Source organism: Bolinopsis microptera, chromosome 3 (genome assembly GCF_026151205.1).
Source record: "Bolinopsis microptera isolate Bmic1 chromosome 3, MBARI_Bmic_1.0, whole genome shotgun sequence".
In the NCBI taxonomy this organism is placed as follows: Eukaryota; Metazoa; Ctenophora; class Tentaculata; order Lobata; family Bolinopsidae; genus Bolinopsis; species Bolinopsis microptera.
Window position 1 is genome coordinate 15,372,825 of NC_087074.1, and position 25,213 is coordinate 15,398,037.

General features: G+C 39.8%; 1 protein-coding gene and 1 non-coding gene across 3 annotated transcripts in view; both read right to left on the bottom strand.

Annotated features, from left to right (window-relative positions):
- The window catches only part of LOC134813617 (uncharacterized), a 72,287-nt gene that overhangs the window by 19,620 nt on the left and 27,454 nt on the right, over positions 1–25,213 (bottom strand). For both annotated transcript variants that reach the window (XM_063821491.1, XM_063821490.1), the window contains exons 2-3: positions 15,940–16,120; positions 15,302–15,379 (exon numbers count right to left, since the gene is read on the bottom strand). Coding sequence is in view for 1 of the 2 variants with exons in the window: in XM_063821490.1 (XP_063677560.1) it covers positions 15,352–15,379; positions 15,940–16,120 (209 nt within the window). In the remaining variant the exon portion in view is untranslated. The remainder of the gene's footprint in view (positions 1–15,301; positions 15,380–15,939; positions 16,121–25,213) is intronic.
- Positions 15,442–15,514, bottom strand: Trnar-acg (transfer RNA arginine (anticodon ACG)). Its single transcript has one exon. It is a non-coding gene; the product is annotated as a tRNA-Arg (tRNA).

Sequence of the window (25,213 nt, forward strand, 5' to 3'; positions counted from 1 at the left end):
ACTTAATAATCTGTAACGTAACTGTCAAAAGTTTCAGCACTAAATAAGATTGCTGAGCGAAAGTTTTAAAAAGCCCGATAGTAACTTTTCTCACGAAATGACAAAATATTGTGACCTGTTACGTCGAAAATCACAAACCTCACGCCCATTATCCTGTATCACATTCAGAATAATGAGAATACTGATGTTAAAAACAACAAATCAAAATCAGGATGATGAAAATAACAATAAGAAAGATTACCAGCGCGCTGACTGAATGACAATTCATCTAAAACTTGGTCGGAAGTTGCCCGAAACTCTCACTTTCCTCAATAGCTAATTGAAGTTGACAGCGACAAAGTTCTGCACAATCTACAGACAAGCAGGATTCTACAACTTCTTGTTTTGATTCTCCTCTCTTTTCTCGTAAGTAACGGTGAGAGTTATCAGCTATGAGGTGGTGTTGTGGTGGTGTTGAGGTTAAGGCGGGGACCGGGGGAGGTGAACCAGGGAGGGGGCCCGGTCACGTGGGGGTCACATGTTAATAATTGTTGAGCTGTTTTAATAGCATTACTTTTCTCGGAAAGATGTGGGAGCAACTATCAAGCTTGTTATTGCTACAGTTATAACTTTATAACAATGATAACAGTAGAATAACAGTCTGCAGCAAGGTCATGACTTAACAGTGGCCAGAGAATTAGTAATCTGTAGATCTGTAGTAACGTGATCATGATGTTGACATTGAAAACGTTCGGAATAACCTTAGATCTCGCCCATCGGCACTAACTCAGTCGCAAGAAAGAGGAGAAAAATAGAAGAAAAAGAGATTTAAAGACAAACATATAAGCAGTAATTTATGGATGGATCCTGGTGTCAGGCTGTAAGTAAAGAATGAATAGCAGTAGGAGGTGATATAGCAGGTAGAATAGTTAATATCATGATCTCAATCACTACTACTACTACTGCTCAGCAGTTATTGCTTTATCGCCTGCAGCACGCTTAGCATTTCCTATAAGCTTTGTTGCAACGCAACACGTGCGAAATTGAGCCCTCTTATTAGCTGGATGTGATATCACGTTAGGAAATACTGTGAGTTTATTGGGTAATAGCTGAATGGTTGGAGATTACTGGCATAAAAATATTCGATTGCATATTGCGGAGCTTTATTACGCCTTTTGACGCCTTGAACGAGTTATCCGGAGTAATAAAGTTCACGAATATGAAACAGTTAATAATTTATAACTACAGTATTATTGACAACAATTTGCGAGCGTCCAATTTTTGACAAGGAAAATAGAATTTCGAATTGAGCACAGACCGTAGTCATCAAAAAGTCGCAAGAAATACGACAACAAAAATGCTGTCTAATTGGTGTTGACCGATCAGTTTATAAGAGAAAGATACAGTACGTGTTATTATGAATGAAGGTGGCATTATGACTCGTGAAGAAAACAAGTTTAAGCTATAAAAGGAGAAAACAAGCTAGGCGAGGCCTATTATTGTGACTAATTTGCGAACATTTGTCAGTTCAAGTCAGAAAATAGAAATGCTATCATAAATGCCACTGGACGATTCAAGTCTAAAAGCCGTCAAAAATCTCCGAGAACTGTAGACAGAACAAATTAGTGAAAACACTCGGCCTGAAGGGGGCATGAAGAGCGGCAATATAACACAAACAAACTCCCAGAGAGAAACACGGCGAGACGGGACAAAGTCCACTTCAGGTTCATATCACGTGATTGGAACTAAAGATCACGTGACGTCACGTGATTGGAACTAAAGATCACGTGACGTGGCTAGACTTGCACGGTCTCACTGATTTTAATTGGGTAATGGGAAGTACCATGTAATAAACAGCTCCTGACATCAAGATATTGTCCTAGATGTTGGAAAGTTGGCAGGTTAAGTATTCCCCAGACAAATGTGAAAACAGAGCAAAATTATTTTTGGGGGGGATTTTTTTTTTTTTTGCTCTGTGGATTCTTAAGAATTTTGACCAAACTTTAAGAATTTTATAAAAGACATTTTACCAAAAACCGCAACTTTAAGGGTCAGAAAAATTAAAAAATCCCTAACACAAAACACGTCGGTCAAGTTGACGAAGACAAAAGTTGGTGTTCTGACCGCAAGGATTGAGTCCGTCAGGTCTCTGGAGTAAGAAGTCTGGCAAAATAATGCTGCAGGTCTGCCATTCGACGTGATCAATCATCAGGATATTGACATTTATTCAGGAAATCACGTTTTTTCGTACGGATGACAGCTTCTTAATTCATATCAAACGTAAAACGAAAAATATCTTCCATAGAATTACTTAAGGTTTGATCGTTAAGTAAGCCTTGAAGGTGTTTCCGAAAGAAATATTTAATTCTTGCAATTAATAACTAGATCTGTGGACAATTTCTCCAACAATATCATACTAAAATCAATAATCAAAGACTCTCTCTGAAATTATGAACGGCGCCTAAAAACATAACAGAAGGTTATCGACAACGAGCAAAGAGAAAAATAATAATGCTCAATGAACGAGACATTCATTCTGAAGGAGACAACCCAGGGAGACAACTGAAGGAGACATACGGCGCGAAGTCAGCCTATTTGTAGAAACAGCTGAGAGCGCATGGTACAGGTAACTCAGCGAGACGCCACTTCCTTGAAGCAGCCTACCTGGCATGTACTGTACTGTCTGAGACAACATGTCTAGAGGAGGTATGTGGGAGAGATCTGGGGGCAGATCTGGTATGTTAGGTGAGGGTGAGAGGGTGAGGTGAGGGTGAGAGGGGAGGTGAGGGTGAAGGGTGAGAGTGGTGGAAGGAGAATGAGGAGGAGGAAGGGGAGAAGGGAGTGTATATTTTGTAAGAGAAAGTGTGCGTGTTCTAGTGATAGCAGCAATGCGGAAACGCACCTAACATATCATACACCTGTCTAAAGAAGCTCCCTACAGAGCGTCTGGGGTATATTTAATATTCAGGTCGGCTCGCACCACTCATAGGCAAACTATAGTCACGTGACATATTTCTCGCTTCCTACTGGCTAACAAAAGATCACGTGAGTTGGTTTGTGTTTCCTATTGGTTGAGATAGGTCAGATGAGATGTCTGGCTGAGAGGCTGTGTATTGGCAGGGGTTAAACAGGTTCAGGCAGGTCTAGTTAAGGCAGGGTGTCAGGACGGAGGGAGTGATTTGTTGGCAACATTTCTCAGGATAACAAATAACAAGCAGGAGACAGAAGTCCGCCACAACCGTTGCTATGCTGAAAGGGCTTACTTCTCTGGTTGTAAACACAGGTATACACCTGGTAACTCTATCACAGGTGCTACTTAACTAAACCTACAGATAAAGTAAAGCTGTGATATCTGGTAATAGTAGGAGGCATAATGACTAGGTGCTGAAGTTTAGGGTGGGCTACAATTGACCCCAGACAATTGACCCCCGCCGACCAATTGACCCACCGACAATGGAACCCCCGACAATTAACCCACCGACAATGGACCCGACATTTGACCCACGTCAATTGACCCCCCGACAATTGACCCCGAAAATATAATTTAATACAATTAACCCTGAAAACTGACCCTGGCCCTGACCTCTGACCCTGACCCTGACCCTGACCCTTACCCTAACCCTAACCCTAACCCTAACCCTAACCCTAACCCTAACCCTTAACCCATTACCCATTACCCTAACCCTAAACCTAACCTCTAACCCTAACCCTAACCTAACACTAACCCTAAACCTAACCCTTACCCGATTAATTACCCCCAGTTTAATTACAATTGTCGGCGGGTCAATTGTCGGGGGTGTCAATTGTCGGGGGCCGTCAATTGTCGGGGGGGTCAATTGTCGTACTAAACCCTAGATTTCGCGACAATTGACCCCGAGTGTTATTACATAGGGGCGTCAATTGTCGGGGGCGGGGTCAATTGTCGGGGGGTCAATTCGTCGGGGGTCAATTTGTCGGGGGGTCAAAGGTCGCCAGGCTTACCGACTGAGTAAAACTACTTACTTAGCCAGAACCTTAGTAGGAACCTTAGTGGGGACGCTAACAATAGCTACGGAACTGAGTCGGTCACGACGCGGTAAAAATTCATTCCTCTCAGGAATGAATTGAAAACCACTTCAATTGAATTGAATACCACTTCAATTGAATTGAAAACCACTTCAATTGAATTTAATACCACTTCAATTGAATTGAATACCACTTCAATTGAATTGAATACCACTTCAATTGAATTGAATACCACTTCAATTGAATTGAATACCACTTCAATTGAATTGAATACCACTTCATATTGAATGGGAATACTACTTCAATTGAATTGAATACCACTTCAATTGAATTGAATACCACTTCAATTGTTTGCCGTCAATGCACGGCAAACAATTGAAGTGGTTAAATATCAGGCGAAATAATATAAACGGGGAGGTCACACGTCCGGCAGGAGGAAACTACTTAAAATAGGGAATAAATACAGTTTATGGATATCATGGATATCATGGATATCATGGATATGTCCACCACAGAGAACATCATGCAGCCCAAATATAAAGTGTTTAGTCCCCACACCCCATTTCCACGGTACGATTCCTAACTAAGGATCTAAGATACGATCACTGCACGAAGTTTAAGTTATGTGTACGCTGGTTTAACACTAATTTTATTTGTCCGATAAACAAACCCTCAACTCATCTCACAACGTGATACCTTACATTTAACAAGTAAATTGACAAATTTTGATCCGTATTTATACCTGCATTTCGGGGGAAAACACTCGCGATTTAATCAAAAATGCTTTAACCAGGGGGTATGTATGTTATTTAGTAAAAGAAACATGCCGACTGAAAATATAAAGAATGGTGAAAGTGCCCCAATAATACGAGCTTCCCGGCTGACCACAAACTCGCAAAATAGAAACAAATTACTGATATATACCGATATGTAGAGGAAATGTTTAAAGTACTTGCCGGTAATAAAATGCGATAGTAAGTAACCGTGATTCAGTCAAAGAGTTAAGAGATGTCAACAGTGCAATCTAGTAAACTCCGTATCAAGGATCCAAAATAGATAAGGGAGATCCATAAAGGACCTGCTCTAAACTTGTAAACGCATTAATTGACATGAAGTAGGATTCGGCGCGGTCTCCGGGATATGGTGTCACGCGACTAACCTACTCGGACGGAGTTTTTCTACACGTTTTTTATTTTCATACTCAATGACAAAATCAAGGGCATCCCATTTCCGCTGTCAGATCGATCAGGTCCCCACAAAGACTGTAAATATATAAATTATAGCTTGCCCCGTTTGTTGAAGCCGTTTGAAGGGGCAGAGAAAATGCGCAAACTACAGGTTAATTGGCGTTATAAATATAATGAATTAAGGCTACTGATATCGGCTCCTCTCAGAAGTAAAGTTGAAGAAAAAGCAGGAAATTACAGCACGAGTGAAAATAGCCTGGAAATACCGGCCCGGACTGAAACAAATAGATATACTCTTGCTAGATATCTTCCAAAAGCGGCAACAATAAGTATGGAAAAGAGAGATTCTATAGTTCATAGTATGATACTGTGCAGATTGCAGGGAAATCAATTAAAATAGTTCTATGTCCATGATCGACTCCTTGATCTATGCAATCGCCTTTGTATCTGGGATCTGCCCGCAGAAATGAACCCAATTAAGGGAATTACTGTCGCTTGAAAGCTAAGATTAAGGCCCAAGGGCCAAGACACTACACTGTATAATCAGTAGCTCTGAAAGAGTTGAATAAGACTCTCACACTCCTACTACACTACTACAGTAGTTCTGAAATAATATTAAGACTATGTCACTCTGACTAAAGCTCGGTTAATTTAGTAAATCTACATTAATCAGATCAACATTAATCAGATCTACATTACCTCACCAGAAGAAGACAATAGGATCAGTTGACAACTGGTTTGGTAAATAGTGAGATATCATGGTGGGGGGGGGGGGGGAGGGGAGGGGGCGGGTATGAAACTGTTCTTCAAAGCGCTGTAATCTTTGGTGGAAGTGTTATCACTTTGATCGGTAGTATTAGTTAAATTGACTAAATAAGATCAGCTATTTGATCATAAAGTGAGCGAGCAATTTGGTTAGCAGTGATTTCACCTAGCAAGGAAGTGGCGTAACACCGCACAGACACAAGTTCAAGTCAGTAACTAGTTCAAGACGGTAACTAACTAGCTACTGAGGCAGTAAAAGCCATGAAAAAGCGCTGCGTGATGAGATGCTTAATGTTAAACAAGAAATGCGGCCGCTTTTTTTTGTGGAATGGCCGCTCAATTTCACGATCCGTGATGGAGTATTTGATCATATTCCCATACACCTGTGCGACCCAGTCTTTACTGTTTTAATAAGCCATGCAGATATGGCGGAGTGGAGTGAAGTGACAGGCCGAGCGCCGCCAGTTGATATAATTCATATTTACATTTGAAAATCGTGTATATTCTATGTACCATATGTTTATTGTTTATGCCAACCTGACAGGTTTGTCTGCAAAATAGTAATACAAACTCAAAATAATAATAATATGCTATCATTTGTCCCTAGCGGGATGCGTACATGATGAAATTAACAATGTTACTTGAACATTTCAGCACACCGCGCGCCAACAATTGTTTAATTCTGATTTTCGCCCGCAAAAATAACTTTGCGCCAAGGCTGGACACGTGGTGCGAAACGTACGCAGACAGCACCTGCACGCAGGTACGGTCGCAAAGCTACATTATCCCCAAAAAAAACCTCGATCGCTAACCCTTGTCCTTACTCTTTTGTGGCTTCGGGCACCTTGAGGCATGGATTCGCGGAAAAAATAGATTGATTTGTTGCGATGGAAAGTATCATGTTGCGAAACATTATGAGTCAAAGTTGTGTGCCAAGAGTTGCTGCATGTCAAACAAAACATAGCTATAACTACCAAAATATCAAACCAAAATAAAACTCTGATCAAAATAATGACCAAAATTAGGCTCGAGTAAATTACTCTTTCAATGCGAGGGGGAGATAATTATATCAATTACTCAGTAATTGATGTAATTATCTCCCCTCGCATTAAAAGAGTACATGCCCCCACTAACAGCGACAAGAGTTAACATCAAACACACACAACATAACCACACTATTGAATAACGAGGTCCTTGTCCCCATGTAATGTGGAGAGATACCAGTGGTATATTGTGTATATATTTCATTGTAAATATTATGAGATAAAGAAGGAGATATTCAGAGCGAAATATTGAGGAGAGAGGGAGGGAGAGGGATATGGAGCGCAATATCGAGCAGAAAGGGCACTACAATAAGAGGTAGACTGACGAGCTGACTAATGACAAATACAGAAAGAATATGCGACTATATGGTACTACTGTGGGAATACGTATCATTGTCTTGAATCTTGAGAGACATTTACATTCTACAACTTATGTGATATTGGCTTTCTTGTTGTTGGATTGATGTGTGGCTGTTTAAAGTTCGTAGTTAATTTTAGACTAACGAATGAGCTAATTAAAGATATGAAAGTGTAAATATTTGAAGAGTCCTGTTGTTTAGAACTACAAACTAGACGAGGTTAATGGAGCAGCTTTTCAGCTACAACTAACTCGGTACCTTCTTCAGGTGAGTATTGCAGTGAGGATTATTGTGTAATAGAAAAATCACTCGAATACATTGTGGACGGTCCAAAACCGGCGTAGCCGTAGAGGTCTTAAAACTAAACAGTTTGAAGATGAAAAAAAGGACGTTGAAGATGGACAACGGGGCCATGTGTGATGAAGTTATTTTGAGGAGCGGCCCTATCTGACAACATGTTCAGAAATCTGACAGACTGGTAGACAGTCACAAAGTGCAGCCCCGCCAAGGTAGCGAGCTATTTTTGGTAAACACCCAGTACTAGTACTAATAAATGGTTAAACAAACAAACAAATGACATGTTTTTTCAGCGTGTTTGTACTCGCTGGTCCCCAGCGTATGAAGAGAGCAAGACGTTTGGTGTTGATTTATATAATAATATATATGAAGCTTTTGACTCGCTAGCCTAAACACTAACACAAGGTCGGATTAGCATAACATGAACACCATTGGTATCGCAAAACATAAAAAGACAGACAACTGTTAACCTAATAAAGAGAAGAATGACACGAGATATGTTGTTTATGAAGCAGCCCTCTTTTCTGCAGATACATATTCTGTGGTCAGTAGACAAGTTTCCAGGTCATGTCCTGTCCCTTGTGATGAAATATAATTTGTCATGACAGGACCGCATGTTCATGATATCGAGCGTTCAATATCACGTGACCCCCAACAAAAACCTGTCTGCCCTTAATCGGACCGTTAACTGTGCTTTACTCTAGATTAGATTAGAATTCCAAGATAACAATGCTCTTATCATATTGCCACAATGAATAGTAACAAAGGCAACATGGTAACTATCCTGATCTTATTACTCCGGTAAAATCTCTCCTAATGACCAGCAAAAGACCTGAGAGAGAGAAGAGAGAAGGATCAAACAAAGATTTGAGATCTGAGAGGCCCTCTTTTTCCCTCTCTTTCTCTCTCAGAGGTTCGCCCTCTAACTAACCGCAACAAAGTAACCTAGTTATTATATCACAGAGATTTGATAAATATAGTTAAGTGTCTTAACCGAGTAGTTAGAATCAGACTCGGCTTCAGCTCAAGTCACAGAGTTATCCTGTAAAAGATCAATGAGTTCATAACGTATAATTTTATGATAAAGAAACGAATTTATGTGTCCATAATGGATACAAGACTCTTTAAATAGCAGTTTGATATAAATAAGTGAGCTAATGGCTGGCAATGCTGATGAACTGGCGAGAAAGGGTACGATAATTCTGGCGGTGAGAAGTAAGTAAGTAAGTAAGTAAGTGAGTGCTAAGTCAAAGTGCCTATAGAGTGTAAGTGCGTGGAAGTGCAGGAAAACTTACAGGTGCACCGAACCGGATATATTTGACGCAGATAGGTTCAGAAGAAACGGTGTGCACAAAGAAAACATTGTTATCAACCTAGCTCAAACAATGATTTCTCACATTTGATGGCCTATGTGATTGCGACGAACGTCAAAAGAACAAGCACGGTTTTTATCTCTCTCTGACGCAATATATTATGACAAATCCACAAATCTAGATGACCTGAAAGGAGGGAGCTTTTAGCACTGTTAAAAGGTTGGGAGAGCAATCCTCCTTCTCCTTATTAAACTAAATAGTGTCTATTTTATCATACTGGGATACAGCTCTTACAATGGAGCTAAAGCACTGACAATCGAGAGAGTCGAGACCTGCGCTGGTCACGGGTTTGGCCGTTCGGGTCACGAAACACGCTTGTAAAGTGCACGTGACCCAGCTACAAGGTCACGTGACTCCAAGCAGTTGACGGACACAACTTGTTACAGAACTAACGCTTTGTCCTCACCTCTTTATACGCCAGCAGACGTAATTAACATGACACTTAACAGCGGCAATCTATTAACCTGTTAATGACACTAAATAAAAGAGACATCCCTGAAAGGGGAGAGTGGGTCTCAGAATGGATTATATAACGTAATGCATTATACTGGGTTATGAGTTATAACCAGACATAATCACTGACATATCACAATATACAAAGAGGCGGAGATTCAGGGCAATAACAAGATGCATTCATAACAATTTAACAAAGGAGAGAACGTTATGGCCCACCAGAAGGAGGAGGAAAGTTATGATTCAAAACATTAAGCAATATTTGTGCTTGCAGCCATCACACGAGTTTCATGTAAAACTCAGTTAATTATTTCAGTCATGGACTTGCAATCAGTCTAGCCAAAAATCAATATCTCTGGTCTTTAGAGTGAGCTCTCACAAGGTTACGTCAGACAGGAACAGCTTCATCTCGGACAGAAACTATCAGGAGAGAGATTAGATGGACAGAAACTATCAGGAGATAAGTGGGATAGCTGCTGTCCCGCCATAGATTATTATGCTGAAGTCCGGACGTGGACTTTAGCAGGATATCGTCAGAAGTGATTAGGCTCAAATCAGGGGACTTGCAGTGGGAGCAAGTGTTTCGAAACAAGCGAGAGTTAAGAAATGAGAATAACTGAAATCAAATAAGAAGTCTCGACAAATAGAATTATCTGATAAGTGGTGGGAAGGAGCCCCTGGTGGACCTGGTGTGAAGACCTAGGCTCTGTTTGTCTGTCAACTTTCGAAGATTCGCTGCCATTTTCTTGATTTACTTGTACTTTTAAAAGTGTCAACTGGACTGCCACTTCCTTTGTCTAGATATATTGGTTACAATAAGAAGTGAGATCACAAATAAATATACATTTTAAATATCAATTTTTAGGTACAGTTGAGATGACGGCAACAATAAATTTTAAAAGATTTATTGTTGCATTCCGGCTACGCAGTACGCACGACCGAATAAAACAGCGAAGGAAGAATAAATCGCACTCACAGATACAGGTGAAAATTAGAAAAAGCATGAAAAACAATTGAGGCTCATAAAGAATTTTTAGACAGGGCACTTTTATTTTGTTCGGGTTAGTTAAGATTCACATAGCAATAAAACGGCGTAACTTAGAAACCTATCGGGAGTCGGCAGGATAAAGGTAACACTCAACACTATAAACCGTACTGGTGGTGGTCAGGAACCATGCTAGAGAAGGAGGTGTTAATTTGGTCTAGGTGGAGAAGTAACAAGGTGGGATTAGGGAGTTGAATTGTGCTAGACTTCTCTAACCGCTGTGATGATGTGAGCGGTTGCGGTCGACAAAAGACCAGGGTAACTCTTGATCTTCTCGGGGCGCATATTATCATATTTTACCAAAACTATTTAGGGACAATGTAAACAATGCGAGGCTTATGAGTGGTGTGACTTGTGAGGTAGCTAAGAAAGGGAAGCTGCCAGGAAAATGGCTGATTGACCTGTAAACAAAGAAAAGTGTTCAGGGTAAGCTGTACAAAAGGTTACGGATAAAAGCCATGTCCCAAAAGTTAGCACAGGTCTGTCTAGAGAGTAGGCTACAAAACAATCGTGTGTGTGTGTGGGTCCGGCCCCAGGGTAATGAACAACATGTTTTGAGAGAGCATATTCCTAGACTGAAGGAGAGAGGTTGCAATTAGCATATCAAAGATGTGGTAGGCTGGTGAAATGTGGTGTTTAGCTTTGATAACACTTGATGAGAGCTTGATGATAGCTTGATATGAGGGATTGAGTCTAGCGTAAAAGAGGTTATTAATGAATTTGATTTAAGATGTACGCGGTTTTCAGAGATTTAGTGTGTGTCTTTGTGATATGATTAGTTCTGAGGAGAGCAAAAGCGAACATTACTTTGCACTACTTTATTAACACTTAAAGTGCAGGATTGAGACATCAGACTAAATTCTAATCGTGGGACACTTAGCTTTGACTGTGTGGCCAGCCACATTAATTTACATAATACTAGAGACAGCGGGGTTAACACGAGACGGAACGTTTTGAAAAACACCGAGGTGTTTAATAACGAGCACGGATTTTGCTTTGAGACTAATTGAGTGCTTGCCTACAAGGGTAAGGGTGGCCTGGGCTATAAAATCAGCTTTGTGTATGAAACCAGTGTTGTGAGTAGAGAGTAAGGTAACCAGCTCGGCCCGGGTAACTGAACCAGATCACTAATGACGGTGGAACGGTATGGTGCTGGCGCATTTCCAGATTCCACAACGTATACAACAATGCCTGATACTGAGTTATGCAACAGGAACTACCTTCCATACACCGACGGAACACAATAGGCACAGGAATTTAGCTAATGTAAATTGAAGGTTATAAACGAGGCATGAACGGTCAAAATTTAAGATTCTGGGTACGCACCTTAATGTAAAGTAGGTACAGAAACAGGACGAACTTAGTCAGAAGTAGAGAGTAAGATGCTAAACACTCAGTGAGCATGGGGAGCAGGAGACAAAGGAACGATATAATTATCGGCTAGAAGTAGGTCCGCAATAAAGGGGACCTAATATCAGTAATAATGGACAATAAAGCTCACATAGTGGATATGATATTGTAATAATATGAAGTTCTAAAGCTAGAAGTGATCACAATAAGAGGTTATGGTTTGTGGCAGTAGAGCTGCCACACGTACACCATTCTCCATAGCCCCGGGCGGTCTTTGTGCTCTATTTATATTGGCCCATTTAAAGAGGTCTGATTGGCTCATTTGTCATGCGTCAGGCAGTTAAACAGGAACAATTCCGGTTCAAAGGTAAAGAACCAAAGTCCTTCAGTTTAGAGAGGGTAGAAGTGTGGCAAATTCAGTAAATAGGCACCGCTGGTGGTGCCAGAGCCAGCGTAATAGTCTCCCATTATCATGATTATAGCGAGAAAAGCTACTTTGAGAGTTCGGTAAAGACCGATTGTTCCAAAAGAGTTCTAATGGCCGAAGCCGTAGCAACAAAGGGCAACACAAGGAACGCTCTAATTTGTAAACTTGTTTACTGCCAGAAACTAAAAGGGAGAAGAAGCACTTTTCAACAGGTACACGAAGAGGGGGCGGGATAAATAGCTCTCTAAAGAACACGGACTAGTTCGCTAGCTATAGCTACTGGTTCTCTCAGACTATGAGGGATGATATGAGCTCGTCTGTAGTGCTAGTTGGTTAGAAAACTATACCAGTTTAAGTACAGGAACTAACGACGTCATTGTTTATATTGGTATATGTTTATACAGATGGTGTGGTAAAGAGTGGAGACTGGTGAGCTCTGAAGATTGTGGATATGTCGTGTTGGTGCCCACGTGCCCTGGAGAGCGCGCAGCAGGAGATAACCTGAGCACGTGTCCTGGAGAGCGCGCTGCAGAGTGCAGATAACCTGAGCACGTGCACGATCGAGGCACCAGATACTCAGATCTGTCTGTAATATCTGCTGCTATACTTAAAAACAGATAGCATAGACTGATCCTACGCCTACTGATTTCAAAATTCTATGAACTAGTGACTACAGATGATTATAGTCGAGATTATAATATGAGAATATGGCCTAGATGGTAATTCGAGTCCGATTTATAGATATTCGATACGTATAAAGAGAGATGCCGAGAAAATTAGAAAAATGGTGATCCCGAGAATCTATTAGGCGGCTATATAAGGGTTTCAGAGAGGACGATCTTAAAAATCCTGACAGCCAGATCGACGGAGAGTTTAATGATGACAAAAACAAAATGTTAGCGAGCAAATTGAACGCCAGATTAATGGAAACAGTGAGCGGAACTGTCAATGCTGGTAAATGGGTTGCATGGATCTGGATTGAAGAGTGTAACTGTAACCAAAATTAAAGATCAGGTTTAAGTATTTGTCGCAAGATTTGACATATCAAAATTAAATCAGACACTGAACATTGTATTGTTACGAAGGGACGCCATTAGATTAGCTTGGTGACTGACGTCAGAGATCGAGTAGTGCTAGGCTGTCGCCATGAGTTCTGTTTTTTGTAAGAAAATCTAATTCCAGTCACAATTAACTTGACAGGTACAAGCGTCACGTAAATGGAACAAATGAGTCTAACCGCTAACCAATATCACATACGAGTAAAAGGTTCCAATATAATATAGAACTTTGATTAACCCTTTAGGGACGATAGGGTGTTTTTACTGACCACCTTTTCTAGACGATAAAACCAAATTATAAACGCTATAACGAATCGATACATATATGCTCAAATTTATTGGGCTACAATATAATGAAGCCCAATAAATTTTGAGTGTATATGCTATAGATTTGTATATAGCGTTTAGTAATTTTGGTTTTTCGTTTAGAAAAAGGTGGGTCATAACAAACGACCTATCGTCCTTAATGGGTTAATTTATTTTGTTGATTGTTGTATGTTGTGAAATTGCGAATAATTTATTGTAATACAATATTTGTTCAGAATTACGTAATGTAAACTTGATGGAACTATTTTAAACGGGAACTATCCTGTCCTAACCCAGGATGCACACTACTTGAAGTATTCGTTGGAACTTTGTTTCAAAAGCATCAATAGTCCAAGTTCAACCGGGCATATCCTGTCCAAAACCCAGGTTGCACTACTGAAGAATTGTTATGTAACTTTGTTTCAAAAGCATTAATAGTTCAAGTTCAACCGCAGAGAAAAAGTCACGAACAGAAGAACAACTGAAGTGTGAATTTAGATTAATCCGCTTCATATTCAGTTCAGACCTCGTTACGATCGGTTATGTTGGACTCGAGTTACTGACCCCAAGTTACATTCACCTTAACAAGGCCCCAAGGGAAAAGAAAGGGGTATAATTATAGCACGGTCTGAAACACGGGGAATTAGAACCGTTCGTGTGATTCAATTAGCACCACAGAAATTCCTTTCACCGGAACTAATAAACGGTGCAAAAGGCAGCGAGGCGGCTATTATTATGTGACCCGAACAAAACAACAGTAAACAAAACGTAAACGGTAAAGAATGGAACAAGTTGCCAGATATGGGATATAGGACTTATCATATCGTCTTAGATGCAATTTGACGGGGCGGAGATACGATTCCAATCAAGCAAGACAGCGACATGTCAAGCCAAATTTTCCTGGGATGACAAGCAAACAACTTTCTCCCCGTTTGAGATTGCTTTACGTAGCCTGGAGTACACTGTCTGGCTATTGATATGAAGAGGCCCTCTAGATCGAGTTGTCAAGCACAATGTCAGACATGACTAAAAACAATGGAAATTGGAAATAGACTGCTTGCTGAAAAATGCACCTCTGACATTACAACATGCCTGACATTTTTAAAAGTTTTAACACCAGATCCACACCACCAAGCAACTTGTAACTAAATTGAGGTCAAGCTCTGAGAAACTTTTAAAAAGGCTGTTCTATATTTAGAATGGATCCTTTTTGTCTGATGAGATGATGATTTAGTGTTTACCGTTCTCGTGTGATCAACATGTAGTTTCTCATCACGAACAAGGTCACACTATTTCATTAGCTTCGAGAAAGATCAATATAAATGTTCGGGTTGAAGGTAAACATCCATTCAAGGATGGGAAGGTTTGCGATCAATTGATTGCAATAACATTTAAAAACAGGTCAAAAAACAGTTGAATAATGTAGGGAACAGTTGGATGTTAGTAGGGAACAGTTGGATTTAAGTTAAACTCCAACTTTCAAAATTATAATATCACTAAATATCGAGAACATGTTCGTAAAGGATACGTGGCAGTCAAATAATTATGAGAACAGCTGCAGCTCCCTCCAAGTACCAAGACAATAAAGTACCGCACCCAAAAAATGTTACAATAAAATTATTATAAAACAAATTATTTCTTTCAAGTAACTTACTGCTCTTAGTTTGCGGAGCTCGTTCAAAGCCATGTCCCTTTCCCGCATCACTATCTCCGAAATATCAACTCCATTACCCTGAAATAATGAGTTTTGCTATTTTGGGTAATCAATAATTTCTATAAACACCGAACAAAAAACGACCACACCAGGGCTCGAACCTGGAATCTCCTGCTCCGTAGGCAGGCGCCTTAGCCATTGGGCCATGCGGCCGACGCACCATCAAGTAATAGTTACTTTATATTTTAAGTATAAATATTATTTTATAAAGATGTGTTAACAGGGTCATGCACGAACGTGATATATATACGTAATATATATTTTGTCGAGAACGTGCACGTGAGAAGTGGAAATGCACGCATGATGCGTTCTTATACATTTAATTGTTGATTTCTAACACGCGCGCGCTAAAAATGCGCGCTGAACTTGCTGTTACAGTGGCTGCAGAAAAAGTGCATTTTCATAGAAGTTAAATAATTCGCGCGTTACGTTAAAATCTTTTAGTAGAACTAACTACTGGAGGGTTCAGGTGGTTGGAGAAAATCCATCTCACAATATAACAATTTTACAAAAGGAGGAGATTTTGCGGTTTCCATCGCAAAATTGCTTCACAAGCAGTGCTGAATTTAAAAACTAACCCCTCGTTTAGTCTCCAACTCTTTCCTAAGTTCGTTGATCGATCCTCCTGCTCCAGTAACTTTAAACTGAGATCTCGAGAAACTGATCGAAGTTGTAACCTGCACTGCTCGTGTCCATCATCATAATCTTTCCAGGTCACCCCGCGTTTTCTCTGCTCTGTTTTTATCATGGGCGACGACGCTATGGGAATAGAAAAATTTGTTAGTTTTGCCAGATTTTCAAGTTTGAATCACGAATATAATGGAAATAGAAGTGGCCCTAATCATGTAAATAAGATGTGTTTATCACATGATAGTGACACTGTAATTTATTCAAATGCAAGCTGTTGGGTTAATCGCTGTCGCGTGCTTAAACAGACTTAAACAACCTCCCTACTATTACCAACTTCTGTGAATCATTGTGATTTATTAACATCAACATAACAGTCTTAACCCCAGTCTTTCTTCTTCAAGAGCTAAAACTGTGTCCTCTGACAGAAATTTGCTGTATTTTCCATACACAAAATCTTCAATTCATGTGAGCTCTAGGGTTTTATAAAGACATTCACCCCACTTGCACTGACCACATAAGATTAAATTTGACATAGTGCGGGCTGGTGGCCACTTTTGCAGACAACAATACAACTCCAATTCAATAATACTATAACGACTCCTAAAATGCACCAGAAACCGTTCAGATTATGCTAAAATTCATGAATCTAATCGCATTAAACTTGCCAGGAATATTCATTTATAGCGAGTTCGAGTTCTGAAAGACTCGCGGTTTAATCCCATTAAATTTAACTAGAGAAAGCTGGTAACCAGATACGTTAATGGTGATGTGAACTTCAAACCATACACACACACACACACACACTCCTGGAATATAGCAAACATTGGAACTATTTATAAACCATGATCAGGTATAAAGTTCAGGTATGTTGTATAGCACGGGGGTGAAATACCAGGGGGGCCACTAGCTCACTAGAGCTGCTCGACAATACACTGAAATGTCACAGAGACGACATGATGCTAGATAGTAAGGGGAAAATTGGTCGATTTAAGGGTTCCGTTGGATTTGAATGTTCAAAAGGATTTTCAACGGAATATGGTAGTCTCGGGACACTACGATACATAATTAGACCTTGTTGCCAATTTTTTATCTCAACAGAAACACCACTTTTACCACTTTTTTATCCACCTTTGTACCACCTTTCTAGGTTTTGCCAAATTTCTTTAGTTTGTGAACGTCGTAGCAAGCCCTGCAAATTAACCTAGAATGTTTTATCTTATCAAGGAGTAAAATCTTTTGTATGAAAAATTTTGACTTTGGTCAATCAGCTCAATTGGATAATTACAATTAGTTAATCACCAAAAAAAGTGAAAAATTTTTTATTGGCCCTCAAAATGATTGAAATCGTTTGAAACACGGAGAAATGTAGTTTTTAGAAAAACTTCAAACAAATGTTCACTTAACATTTTATGTTGAGACTTGGAAAAATTTAAAAATATTTTTTTCCGCCAAAAGTGATCGAATTGCATGAAACGTGGATAAAAATTGCTTTGCAGAAAAACTTCGAAGATTTTTAGATTGGGGAATACTAAAATCATCAATATTTGAAGTTGGAGTTCTGTAAATCTCGCCATATTTGATATTTTCCAGTAATTAGGAATAGCTTAGCGGAAAGCGGCTGAACCTGAAAAATAAAAAAGGTTAACACACTCACCAATATTAGCGGTTTCACTAACTAATTACAATACAGCTTTATCATATTCCACATAACGAAACAGCACACAAGGACCATTTAAGATGCGAACCGATTTTACATAGCTTGTACTATCATTTTATTGCTTTCAAATGATCAAAAACTCTGTACGTCAATCTTGCCAATCTATACCGGGTATCTGAATGTACCGCGACCTCTTATTTACCTCCTATATTGACCCAGTTATGCAATGAATATTACGATATCTCACAGGGTATTTCTTTTACTGCTGCACTTTTTGTCACTTCTCGCAAGAGGCCCGGTATTATAGGGGGTATAGGAAGAGAGTGTAAATATACCTTTCATCATCCACTGTGGCTTTTTTAGTATTGTGAATGCGCTTGGCCGCTTGGTTGCTATGCCAGATACCTCAATTAACCACCACTATCTCATTTGCCAGGGTCGGGTTTAGAGCTGGAGATAGCATCGAGAGGTTGCTAGAAATAGCCTAGATTTAGAGTAAATAGCGGTGGTAGTGGTGTGGTGGGCTAGCATGGCTTAGCAGAACGTAGCTACACGGGGTTTTCATTGGATGTTGGTTATTTTAATGGCACAAAGGTGCCGGAAACTACAGATTACTTAAGATTGCAGTTGGAGGGGCAGTGTAATCCCGGTTATTGTAGTCAGGGGACACAGAGCTACAGTGCCAGGAGAGTTACTGCAAAAGAACAGATGAAGTGATACAGTCTGCAACAGTAAAACGCCGAAGAAGGATGATAAGATTGTGACTGCCAGAGGTGGAGAGGAGCTGGAACCTGATTGTGTTTGCGCGTCTGGAAGAAGAGGAGGGAAGAAGAGTGTCCTGCTCTCGGTTAACTGAATTTTTGCGACAAGAGGGTGGAGTGAAGAACTTATTTTCAAGCGACTTAAACGGTGGGTTGAAAGCAACCAGGTACAGCCTATCCGACCTATTAAGATCCCCCGTCCTGAGCTTAAAAGCCTATTAATAAGAATCTGGATGATAATGAGAGACTTGACCCACACCTTTTTAGATCCAACGAAACCCTTTATATAAATCGATTTACCGCATGGAATTACTTCATGGTATCTTTTATCAAGGATACCAGACCTTGCCGTACGGATTTATTGATCTAAGTGAGTCTCTTTAGCCCTCTTCTTCTTTAGAGATTTAGGTTAGTGATCAAACTCTTCGCAACTCGACTCTTAAATGGATCTCTATCCAGGACAGATTTCACATCTTTTTAGGTCTAAAACAGCCATTGTTTTCAGTTTTCATCATTTGTAGTACGTTCGCGTACTCCATTTTAGCACCACCCAGCTTCCATCAGTTCACTCTAAAGTCTAGCTTCGTTCGGCGTTTTACTGTTGCAGACTGTATTCACTTGCCCACTGTTCTTTTGCAGTACTCACTGCACTGTAGCTCTGGGTCACCTACTGACTACGCCGTGGTTTACACTGCCCCTCTACTGCAATATTAAGTAACTTATATCAGTTCCGGCACTCCCCTTGGCCATTTATAAAACCAACTCCATTGTAACCACGCCTGCTAGCTACGTTATGCTACATCCATGCTAGCACCACCCAGCTACCACTAGTGTACTCTTAATCTAGATATTTCTAAGCAACCTCTCGTTGCCTATCATCCAGCTCTATCCCGACCTGGCAATGGATAGGGGGGGTTATTTGACGGTAATTCTGGCTATAGCAAACGAAGCGGACATGCGCATTCCAATACAAAAAAGCCACAGTGGTTGATGAAGGTATTATTTACATCTCGTACTATACCCCCTTAATACGTGGCATATTGCGGAGAGTGACAAAAAGTGCCCACAGTTAAAAGAAAAATCCCTGTGTGAAATCGTATTTATTGCATTAATCGGGTCTAATTATAGAGGTTAATTATAAGAGGTCCGGTACATTCAGCATACACGCGTATAGATTGGCAAGATTGACGGTACAGAGCGTTTTGATCTTTGAAATCAATAAATGATACGCTACAGCAGGTAAAATCGGTTCGATCTTAAATGTCCTTTTGTGCTGTTTTTTATGTGGAATTTGATATAACAGATGTATTGTAATTAGTTATGGAAACTCTATATCTTGTGTGGTTAACCTTTTCTCAGGTTCAGCCTTTCCGCTAAGCTATTCCTAATTACTAAAAATATCAAATATGTCGAGGATTTACTGAACTCCTACTTCAATTATTGATGTGATTTTAGTATTCCAAATCTAAAAATCTTCGATGTTTTTCTGCAAAGCATTTTTATCCTCGTTTCATGCAATTCGTTCACTTTTGGCGACCGAAAAATATATATTTTTAAATTTTTCCAGTCTCGAAAAAAATTTTTAAGGGAACAATTTTTGAAGTTTTTCTAAAAAATACATTCTCCGTGTTTCAAACGACTTTCAATCATTTTGAGCCAATAAAAAATTTTCACTTTTGTTGGTGATTAATAATTGGTAATTATTCAACTTAGCTGATGTCAAATGTCAAAATTTTTATACAAAAGTTTTACTCCTTGATAAGATAAACATTATAGGTTTAATTGCAGCCTTCTACGACGTTCAAACAACTAAAGATATTTGGCAAACCAGTGAAAGCGTGGTACAAAGGTGGTAAAAAGTGGTAAAAAGTCTGGTGTTTCTGTTGAGGATAAAAATTGGCCAACAAGTTAATTATGTTCGTAGGGGTTCCTAATACTTCCATATTCAGTTGAGACAATCCTTGTGAACATCAAATCTCAAAGGAGATGCCACTTTCCCCTTACTAAGAGTTATACCGTCCTAATATTTAAATTAGATTTATATATGTAAGATGTGAAGCAGGTTTCAGGGGTCCTGGTGGGAGTTAGGGACGGAATCAATGGGTCGGTGGGTAGTTGGGGTAACCATGGCAACGTAATGCAGTAATGATGAAATGAGAGGGCAGGTCAATGATTGGCACAGAATTAGGGTGGTTGTCTAAGAGGGTAAAAGGTTTGTAACTACTGATGTACGTGTGTGTGGGCCGTATAAAATACTTATTGTTAAATTGTGGTTCCTTCATGTCTACTGTAAACTGGAAGAGGATTTATATTTGCATTTTCTTAACAAAACAAGAACTATTCACTGTTATTCAGCCAAGAAAGTATTTTTTACCGGTCAATAAGGAAGCATTAACAATTTGTCAGAAATCAACATATATCCAAGAAAACAGCAAAAAACTCAATTAATAACCGTAGAAATGAATCTGCACAAGATTTCCTGTCAGAATCACTCGCATATTATTATGCAGCAAAATTTCATAGCGCATTCCAAACGTGGTTGGTCGAGCGGAGATCTAAATTTGTAAAAGCAGGTACCGAGAGAGATGACATTTGTCAAACCACCACTACCAATCCCTGTTCAACCAGCTGTCACGTGTACCTTGATTAGCTATTACCGGAATGTAATCATTCGGCGGAGAAAGAGGAGAATCTCTGAAACATTCCAGACTGTGGCTTTTACATACTTCAGTGAAATGTCCTAAAATAGCGCCGGGGCAGGAGGGGAGGAGGCTCTCTTTGGATCATGTAGGAGTGCTAAAAATGGAGACACGAGTCGGGATACTAATAGGCAAACATCTGGCCCTGGCATGCAATCTAAATGGAATGTGACAAGATTCCTGTCCCTAAAAGGTATATGGAAATTTTATACTAAATAAAGTAATTTTGGAGATGTGTGATAACTAATAATTCATGACACATTCAGAGATGAATGAGTAGTCCAGTCTCTGAATTACAATATACGTATAGCTGTATAGCTCTGGAACAAGGTTAGCTAGCAGTGAGTCGTTATTATAAAGGAGCACAGTAGCAAGCTAACAGCTGCGCTAATAATAGGCCACTAAGCAGGGCTTTGTTAGTAAATATCGGGCAGGTAATATTAGAAATTAGTGGCATGAAAAGGAGGACGGCTCCCTGGATCAGCAGTGTGGTTGGAATGTCTGTGACAGAGATTAGGGAACAAAGGAATGTTGGTCAGCAGTCACGACACAAGCAAGGTCGGGGTAATGCAACAGGACGCGTACGTAATGGTGGTTACTGTTCAGCTATCGATAAATATTAGGGGGATGCGAAACTGTGCTTTAACTTTACCATACTACATGTAACAATGATATCAATTGTAAATATATGAGTATGTTTTCCGGAACTAGTAAAGTCATTAGGGTTCAATATTCGAAATCGGAATAGTTTTCAAAAAGCTCAAAACTGCAACATTTATACAACAACAGCTTGTTCAAATCTGCAACATTAACATTGAAAGAACTTGTGGCGAACTGAATGTGGTGAAAGCAACCATCTAGCAGGGCACCTTGCTGACAGTGTTTTCGCAACATTCGCCCTCCGCAGAACTTAACCTGCACAATAATATATTTATAACTAAAAAGCTATCAGAGAGAAACAGAGAGTATGCTGCCACACGTTCAGAAATGTGATTAGGGCGGGTGTCCGTGGAGCTACAGTTTGACTTCCACTTCACACCTCCTGATAATAGAGCACTGTGGAGCAGCACGGGGAGATGAAGTACTAAACAAGTTCACACGGCGCCAACATACGCTGTGCACGTGAGATACTGACACTGTGGGGAGGCGATGTTGACAAATCTGACTATCAGTCTGCTCTATAGCATCTGACTATCAGTCTGCTCTATAGCATCTGACTATCAGTCTGCTCTATAACATCTGACTATCAGTCTGCTCTATAACATCTGACTATCAGTCTGCTCTATAACATCTGACTATCAGTCTGCTCTATAACATCTGACTATCAGTCTGCTCTATAGCATCTGACTATCAGTCTGCTCTATAACATCTGACTATCAGTCTGCTCTATAGCATCTGACTATCAGTCTGCTCTATAACATCTGACTATCAGTCTGCTCTATAACATCTGACTATCAGTCTGCTCTATAACATCTGACTATCAGTCTGCTCTATAACATCTGACTATCAGTCTGCTCTATAACATCTGACTATCAGTCTGCTCTATAACATCTGGCTAAACTAGCAAATTTCTTAACAACAACGAACGAGACTCGTACATATTAAGCTAGCAATAACATCTGTTATTGTATCAAGTTAATGAATCCAATCGACATCCATTAGGACATGCAAATGTGCCAAACAGTGATCAGATGTCACGTGACGAAACTAAATACGGATCGGATACCATGGCAACAAGATAGATACTATCAGAGCACGAACAGGATAAGATCTTGTTACAAGTTGAAACGAGCTCACCACCACCGTGAGTCCAGGATGCAACCACCTTATCCTGCAGTCACGTGATCCAAATCATTAATCACGTGACACCAATTGTTAATTACACAAAGGATCCCACGTAATTAACCTCAATTATAATCGTGAAACAGGCCTAATTTGTAAAGCATGCCTCTTTGTATCAGTCATCAGCGAATTCAATGTGTCAGAAACTTTTGATAAGTGGTAACAGCAGTTCACTTTGATCAAACGGAAAATTCGTAAAACTGATAATATGTTGCACACGATATTTGAACCTTAATATTAACGATTGGCAAGGCTTCAAACGGCTAGTTAGGAGGGGGTGGAAGATGGGGGCCGCACCTAGAAATTAGATTTGTGTTAAGTGAGCGCCTAACTCTTGAAACCTGTATCTGAAAAATGGGGGCTAAAAAACCGTGGACCTAAAAGCCGTACAAATAATCTTATGTCTCCAATATTCTCCGATATTATTACATGCAATCGGTTATTATTTATTAAAATTTGGGATCACTATTTTGAGACATAACTTAGAACAAGGTCATTGCACTTCGGTTACCATAGCGACGAGGTTCTCCTTGGCACGTTCTCAAGTATTTCACTCAGGCTAGGATGAGATAACATTCAGCTATAGCCATTCTCACAATTATAACTACATATTAAAAACAGAAAATTCAATAGAGATGATGGAGAGTGCTAATAAAAAACCCAGTTTCATGGACTAACTTTTTGAAAGGTACACTGACACGGAAATGGGCAGATAAAATCACGGCAGCTGGAGGGCCTGGGGAAATTTGGTAGCAGAACAATTCGATAACGATAAAGCGAGCACTAATTTAATCACGGCAGATTACCTAGAAACTGTGGTCGGACTAGACCGGGAACCTGTATGGTCTGATCTAGACAATTTGACTGTGCCAAGATCATCCTCAAATCAGTTCGTGACTCCCTCGGTAATATGCTGTGTTATATATTATTAGTTATAACTACTAATGATATTTTTAATAGATGCTAGACGCGCTTTTAGACGCGGTAATTGATTTAGTGAAGGAATTAGAACTGAGAGCACAGACTTATTGTGTGATAATGAGAGTGGGGAGGCAACTCCAGTACAAACAGCATGTGTTGAGTGGCTCTCTTGGAAAGACTTTTGACCTTGAACCGACAACTATCAGAAAACCATTAATGTTAAGTTAGTGGACCATCGCCATTTTTGCCATCCAATTTTTAAAATTCTCGAGAAAATGGCAAATAGCTACCCTACCTCGGAGCTCGCTAGGCTGTCGACAGAATTAGGGAGACGACACAGTAGGTGACTGGTGAGTAACCATTACGTTACGTTCTATTAGCACGTGCTGTTGTGGAGCTTCAAAGCTTGGTAAATGTTCAAAAATGAATTATTATTGGACCTTTTAAAATAATCGTTTTGGTAGTAATTTTAGGTTTGTTTGGTTAATCTTTAAATGTGTACAGTTATAGAAATGATAGGAATTTATAGCTTTATAGGATTTTTGGAGACATTTTAGAAATGGGATTTTTAGAAAAATGATGGAAAGTTTCCCACAGTTGAAAGGTGCTCAAAAGCTTTAGAAAATATGATAAGACTTTAAAAAACGGATGAAAATTTGCCTGCGCAGTGGTTGCAGACTGTTAGTTAAGCATCTCCCTAGACATTGCCATTGACGTTTGTGTTATGAGTGATTTTCTGACTGCTAATGAGTTGCTGTGGTTACCTCTTCTTAGCCGGAGAATAGGTAACCACATGTTAAGTAGGCCTCTCACAAAACTTCTGACCAAAGTGAGAACTAAAACTTATGCCAAACACATCAGGCACAAAGCACACCATCAGTACTGCTTAGCACATGTAGAGTGATAACATAGAAGTTTAAGTGGAATTAAATAAAAGTTTGAGTACTAGCAGGCACAAAACATGTTAAAATGTTGTTAAATTTAAAATACGATCGCAAAGAACACATGTCTTCAAAACTATTGTCACAAAATAAGTGTCAGTCAAAACACTGTGCACACACATGACACAACTACCAAAATGTTTAAACAGGAAATGAGGTGCAACTTGAGACTAGGACGTGTTTGGAAATGTGTCAGAAACACACAAAAACAGGACCAGATTCCGCTGATAAGGTGCAGGAGCCAGGAAATGAGCCCTACTCGCTAATTACATGTACAGTTCCAGGATACATGGCTGGTAATTACATACTGTCTGCGGCTGTATCCGGAGACGGGCAAAACCACATACCAATCATACCTTGTACCATCCACAGAGTCACGCCTCAGGAATACCAGGCCCTCT